This window comes from Gracilinanus agilis, unplaced genomic scaffold, assembly GCF_016433145.1.
Source record: "Gracilinanus agilis isolate LMUSP501 unplaced genomic scaffold, AgileGrace unplaced_scaffold2762, whole genome shotgun sequence".
Classification (NCBI taxonomy): Eukaryota; Metazoa; Chordata; class Mammalia; order Didelphimorphia; family Didelphidae; genus Gracilinanus; species Gracilinanus agilis.
Genome location: NW_025359824.1, coordinates 1 through 7013, shown reverse-complemented (window position 1 = coordinate 7013; position 7013 = coordinate 1). Strand labels below are relative to the sequence as shown.

The window sequence follows — 7013 nt, the reverse complement described above, 5'->3', positions numbered from 1 at the left end:
TCCTTCCTTCCTTCCTTCCTTCCTTCCTTCCTTCCTTCCTTCCTTTTCTTCTCCTGGGGGTCTTCTATGTTAAGTGTCCTAAAATTCTCTCAAGATATGTGCCTTTATTTAGCTTCTTTGTTTTTTGTTTGTTTGTTGTTTACTATTCTGTATTTAGGTCTCGGTGCATCTGGGGCCCTTGTTAAAATGGTGGGCGGCAGATGGAGCAGAATAGGGGCGCACAACCTTGCCTACCAGGAAAACAAGAGAGAGCAGTCATGTAGAGTTGGCTTAGGAGCTTAGGACCGAGCAAGGTGCTGCTTGGGAATCAGGAACTTGAAGGGTTTTTCCCCTGTGAAGCCCAAGGGTTTTCAATCCAGCCCATCTTGGGTAATTTCCGTTGTGCCTCCCATGCTTTTGGGAGTGTCCTCTGGGCAGGTGAAAAGAAATCCAAAGCTAAACCACCCTTCCGTGCCCAGTAATGGTATTCCCCCCACTCCTACTCCCACCCCCACCCCCCCAACCCCCCAGAGAATAAGTCTGAGAGATAGTTATAAGCGGAGAATGAGGAGGGCGTGCAGGTTGGGGGAGAAGACGGAGTTAAGTGATGTGACAAGCAGGAAGCGGGTAGCGAGAGCCGCTGCTGTGCCATCTGCGTGCGCTCTCCTCAATCAGCCAAGGTCAGTGGCTGGAGTCTTTGTCACGTGAGTTACTGGGTGGTTCTCCGCCTGCCGTTGTTGTCTTATGGACATTTAAAAGGCCGGGAGAACGAGGCACTTAAGAGACAGGGATCTGGGCCCGGGAGGCAGCAATGGACCAAGGTCAGCCATGGCCGAGAAGGGGATACTAATGTAGTGCGCCACTTTTTGAGGGCTGCTGACCGTCGGTGGCATCTTAAAGCTTTTCGGGGCTTCGTTTCTCTTCCTGCCTCTCTCTGGGCATACTCCTCTGGTACCCGGGTATTCCTGCAGTAAATCGTAACCTTTGGCTTGATCCGGAGACAGCACCCCAACCCCAGCAGTGCCTAGACTGACTGCGGCAGATGAGACAGGAAAATGGAACAAGAAATAGGGAAAGGAAAAAAGAGAATGAAAGTCCAAAAGGGGAAGAAGCAGATGAAGAAGGAGGAGGAGGAGAAAAAGGAGGAAGAGGAAGACCAGGAGGAAGAAAATGACAGCAACTATGACGCTGAAGAGGAAGACGAAGGCGAGGAGAAAGAAGAGGGCGAATACGACCAGGAGGACAAAGGCAATGAAGAAGACTACTACCAGGAAGGAGAGAACATGGAAGGGCAAGAGAAGGTGACAGAGGGATCAGGTAAAGGGGAATCCTGCCCCTGGATCCCTGGGGCTGTAACTACCTGCCTTTCTATGGACACCCTGACCCCTGGACTGTAGGAATCAAATCTTGGCAGAAATGGGTTAGGGGTGGGGGAAAGAAAAGAGTGCCTATAGAGAAAAAAGGGTCTGAGGAATTAACATGCCTCTCTGTTATTGGAGATGAAATTGTTGCATTAAGCCTGTTCTCTGGAGGAATTTCAGGAAGTGTACATTAGCATGCTTTCTCCTTAGGTGGAATATCCAAGAAACTGATTTTTTCAACTCTGGTTGGAGGTGGCATAATTGTAGTCTTAGTGTTTATGGTCAGCCTTAGTAAGCAAGGTAAGTGATGCTTTCCCTTAAACTTCTTTTATTCTCCATTCTGTCCCAGGCTGTGAGATCATAGTTCTTATCCTCTCAGTCTTTGGACACATTAGGCCTAGGGTCAGGAAGGACTCTCCCAGGGGAACTTCAAGAGAGAAGGGAGTACCTTGAACTAAATTTCCTTTCAAATTAGACCTGTGACCACCATAGGGAATGGAAGAGATATAGGGAGTGTAATTGATTCTGAGAAACTTACCAACTAACCAAAGGATTACTAATTTTCCCATACTTCCTGTCCTTTAGTAGTTGTTGCTTGTGGAGGAACAGTGAATGGAAATGAAAGACCCAGGGGAGCTCGGTGCTGTTTTCAGTGTTCATTAAACTCGATGGAAAGACAGCATGGTATAGCACAGAAGTTCTCAATCTTTTCTGGTCTCAAGATCCTTTTACACTGTAAAAATTATTGAGGACTACTCAAAGAGCTTTGGTTTATGCAGATTCTATTTGTTAATATTTGCTTTATCTCAAAGTGAAATGTCTTAGTATTATTTTCTAAATAGTTTTACCTTATGTAGTCCTTGAAAGAGTTTTGGCCCCTCATTGGTCCCTGGACACACTTTGAGAACCACTGGTATAGAGGAAAATATAGGGGTATTAGATAGAGAGCAGGTCTTGGAGTCAGGAACATATGGGCTCACATCTTAGTTCTAACACAAATTGGCTGTTTAGCTCAGAGCAAGTCCCTTAACTGCTTTGGTAAGGGGTATTTTTCACTGGGAGTTGCCTATATAAATGGAATTTCAGATTGAAACATCCTTATATTCTCTCCTCATCAAAAAAAAAAAAGTAAACAATATGCTGCAGCTTGAGAGGCAGTGCCATATAGTGGATATAGAGCTAGCCTCAAAGTCAGGAAGAAATAGGTTTAAATTCTACTTCTGACACACACTGGCTATCGAGTCACAATCCTTCAGGGTTTTGCACAGTTATCTAAAACTAAAAGTTGCACAAGAGGTGCCAGTCTTCATTGGAAGATGAAGTTTTCTCACCTGGGAGTTCCCTCTCCTAATGAAATCACAGTTTATTCCTTTTTCTGTACACTTCCTCTAGTACCAATTTATTTCAGGACCTGAACTAAAGTCTTTCAGATTCTGTTTTAATGTTTAAGTTAAACTGAATAAAATGAAAGGGGACCGGAAATGCAGATCTCACCATTACCAAAGTGCAGTGGAGATTCTTGAGCTCTGCCTGAGGAGCAACCTAACCCCACATTGGCCTAATTGTATCTCTGTCTCAATTCCAGTGGAACAAAAAAGAAGGGATATGAAACTAGGAGAAGAGCCATGCTCAGATGAATCAACTATGTGTCCAAAAGATTGGCTCAGAGTCTTTTATAAATGCTACTACCTATCATTGGATCAAAAGACCTGGAATGCCAGCCAGAAAACGTGTAGGTCTCTTGGTGCATCTTTGGCTACATTCAGCACAATAAAGGAAATGGTAAGAAATCTTCTCTATAATACTGCAATAGTTGGACATTCATCTTATCAGTTCATCTCCAGTCTCCCCATTATGATGGTGAGACATAGATTCATAGAGCATTAGCACTTAAAGGACCAAAGAGATGGTATAATCCAATTCTCTTATTTTACAAATGGGGAAACAGGTCTCTACACATCCCTGGGAGTTGGCTTGATCTCTTTGCATCAACTCCTTCCTTTTCCCACATGAATCACCATGATGAAGAGACTAACTAGGAGATCTTGTGCCTACCACCAGTATACTGCACAACATAATGAGATCTTAGCACAGGAATTCTAGGCAAAGTTGAAAGTTAGTGATCTGATGCAATCTGTGTTCAGAGAGAGGACAGAACCTAGAAAGAGGATTGAAGGTGGGAGGGATGGTGGCTGGAGAATGAAATGTTACAGACAGCTATGCTTTGTGAAAGGAATTCCTGATGAAACGTATTGGCTCTTCTCCCTACTGGTTTGGACTAATAAATGAAAATGGAGTCTCATTCTGGACATGGGAAAATGGAACTTCAGTCTCCAAATGGTGAGTCCTGAGATATCTATTCATTTATCCAGAGCTGATAAGAGAAATGCCCTATACCTTTATCATCAACCCACTGGTTACCAATCTAGAAGGGTACATTTTGTAAGACAATCAGTTACATAAGGTTTATGGGCTATATTAGTGGAGGGCATTTTACACTGGCAGCTCCTCTGATGACTAAATTATAGGTCCATGACAGTGTTTCAAGAGTACATGAGGCTAATTATTACATTCACCTTTTCCTCATCAAATATTTATAATTTGGGCTATTAGAATGTTTTGTCCCTGCTCCTATTTTTAAAGAAAATGTGTCCATTTTGATAATTAGGATTAGAGAATAGTGGGGGATAGAATTCCCTTAGTAGAGATATATCTTTCCCCGCCCCAATCAGACCATTGGATCTATTGTGAATTTTCCTTATTTCCCTCTTTTAACCTATTCTTGATCTGAAAGCTTAAATTAAAGAAAAAAATCCAAGGAAACAACATAAATTTGATCAGGATCCTTAAATCAAATAAACCATTTTTTAATACTAAATCTTTCTACGAACATTTGCCATTCCAAAGAAATTTTAGTTTGTCAGGTTTCCATTTTGTTTCATTGGTATTTTTAAACAGGAAACCTTTCTTAATTTCTAGTTAAACTCAGCATTACTCTAAGGCACTTAGGGTTTGAAGGGTGACCAATAATAAAGGATAAATTCCTAATATCAAGGAATTCACACTAGTTTGTGCAAGAGGGAGTTATAAAGTTATCATTGAATAAATACAAAGTAATTAATATTCCTGGTATGTTTTGTTTTAAAGTAAATTTGTGTTACCAAATTTTAATATACAGACTTAGTAAGCTGAAGCATTAATTCATTGAACCTAAAGTTCAAGGAATTTCTGACAAGTCTATTATGATACAGGCATCTATCATAAGATTTTGGAACCCTAATAACTAACTAGAATAGGTGTATATAATTTGCCAAAAGAGAAAAATAAACAGATGAATGAGAAAGAATGGAGGGAATTATCACCTACATGGATAGTATTTTCCATGGCTAACCAGCAAAAACAGGACTGGAGAAATGTTGTATGCCTCTACAATGTTCAAAAATATTACAAAAGCATTTTTCTGACAGATTCATTGTTGTTTTTACTTCTTCCTCATTGAATCTTTCTCAATTCTCTCTATGGTACCACTGGAAACAATATATACCATTTTATAAACAAAAACTGGGAAAATAGCAAAGCAGAATTTCCTCTACAAAGGTTAACTTTACAGAAAACCCTTGTTGGATAGGTGATTTCGATTCAGGAAAGTGAAAAATAGTGATGGTTTAAATGATGATAGAAATACTGGTAGGTAGTTATTCAGGGATAGGTTGGAGAACTGCTGCTTATGGAGACTGATCCTTAACTGACATGGCCTGACACCCTGGTTTTTTATGTCATATAGAGAAGGTTCTGAACAGGTCCTGATTTCCCTGAACTTTGTATTCTGTGAGGAGCTCTCTGGATCTCTAGGGTAATTCTGGGTATATAACTCATCAGTAACTGCTTCATGGCCCATAGTGGTTTGCCACCTTGGGACATTAAAACCTTTTCTTGAATATATTTAACATATAATATTTGATTTAACATTTTGTGATCACAAAGTATTTCACACACATTCCCTTATTTTATCCTCACTGTAGTTCTTTAAGATAGATATCACTAACACCAGTTTTCAGATGTGAAGAAAGAGATTTCAGAGAGATTAAATAATTTTCCACACAGCTCTATGTCTAGTGACAAAGCAGGGATTCAGACTAATAACCTTAAAGCTTTATCATTTCATAGATATTCTCTTTTTGTTTTCATGGGAATTTAAGAGACCTGTGGGCTAAGATGATCCCCTAGGTGGGATTTTGAATCATAATCACTGAGTAGAGTCTAAGGCTGGGGGAGAGGAGGAGGGAAGAGAAAGTCAGCCAGTCTATCTTACTCAGCCATCCTGCCTTCTCAATGTTTATCCTGATCCCGCAATAACCAATTGAATATCCTATCACTTTACTGTATACTGTTAGAGATTCTGAGGATGAACTCCATCCTCCTCCTTGTTGTTGGAGCCAAGCCATTAAATAACTTCCCTCTCCTTTCTGTTCCAGGATATGGATTGAAGGAACTGGTTGTGCCCATTTATCCCCTAAAGGCATTTCTACTGATAGTTGTGCGTCTCAAAGAAACTATATGTGCAGCAAAGCAGAAAAATGTTTCTAAGAAAGAGTGGCATCCATTGAAAGGAAATTTAGGTTTTTTCTGGTGCACGCAAAGGTATATACAATAGACACTTCCCTTCTTCTCAAACACTTTATGATGTAAATATATATGTGAGAAATTTGGGGTTTCCTGTTATTTTTTTATACAGTACCATGTGTGGTGATGAAAAGGGGCAGAGGAATCTCAGAGCTGTGTCTCTTGCTCTCACTTGTGGCTTGTATTAGAGACAAGAAAATGGATAGGAGGAGGGAGTGATGAATGGTTATGGGAGTACACAGCCTGTCCAAGAAGGCTAAGTCAAGTGTCATTATAGACACTCTGTGAAATGCTTCATCCTGTTTCCAAAGATTAATAGTTAAGTCCTATAAGCCAGTAATAAGGCCGTTTATAAGCATAATGAGGTGACATCTATAACTAGGATGGGGCAGCATGTGGAAAAGCTCTATCTGAACCATTTTATTACATTCCAAAACTTCAGGATGGGCCAGATGTGACTAGTTAATATCATCTGGCCCAGTGAAGAACCTAATTAGACTAATCAGATAGTGAAAAGGCCAACTCCCTCTGGTCAAAGTTTAAACAGAATCTTTGAAGGGGGAAAAACCATTAGAGGTGATCTGGTTTAACCCCTCTCTGAAGCATGAATCTCCTCAACATTATTGCCCTGCCAGTGTCTTAACTCCCTAAAGTAATTGTGTTTCAATTTTACTGCTTTTATTTACACATTCTTTTCTTTTAAAAACAATAAATGCCTTATTTTGTATCTTTCTGGAATTGTTCATTTGCTTAATTTTCTTCATTGTTTCATGAAAGAGGGGCAATCATGTTCCCCCACACCCACAACCCAATCATGAAAATTATAATAAAATTCTCTAGTGAGTCCTGAAATGTTAAAAAGCCGTCTTTCTCCCTATATCTTAAACCACTCCCCTAGCTAGTTTCATGAAATCTCAATCTATGTGTTAAAACCATATCTAAAAGACAAACTACTTTTATAGGCAAACTATTCCATTCTTCTAGGACCTGGGATCTGCACACTTAAATTCTCTCTCTCTCTCTCTCTCTCTCTCTCTCTCTCTCTCTCTC

The 7013-nt window shown here is 40.2% G+C and overlaps 1 protein-coding gene across 2 annotated transcripts; it reads left to right on the top strand.

The window, feature by feature from the left end:
* Positions 1-755: 755 nt before the first annotated feature.
* LOC123254651 (C-type lectin domain family 2 member B-like) lies at positions 756-6752 on the top strand. Of its 2 annotated transcripts, XM_044683624.1 has the most exons (5): positions 756-1296; positions 1551-1640; positions 2926-3122; positions 3574-3680; positions 5816-6752. In XM_044683624.1, exons 1-5 carry the CDS (start codon positions 1035-1037, stop codon positions 5925-5927), a joined length of 768 nt encoding a protein of 255 aa, XP_044539559.1. In that variant the 5' UTR covers positions 756-1034; the 3' UTR covers positions 5928-6752. The 2 variants fall into 2 exon arrangements, with proteins under 2 accessions (XP_044539559.1, XP_044539560.1); XM_044683625.1 differs by lacking the exon at positions 1551-1640.
* Positions 6753-7013: the final 261 nt, after the last annotated feature.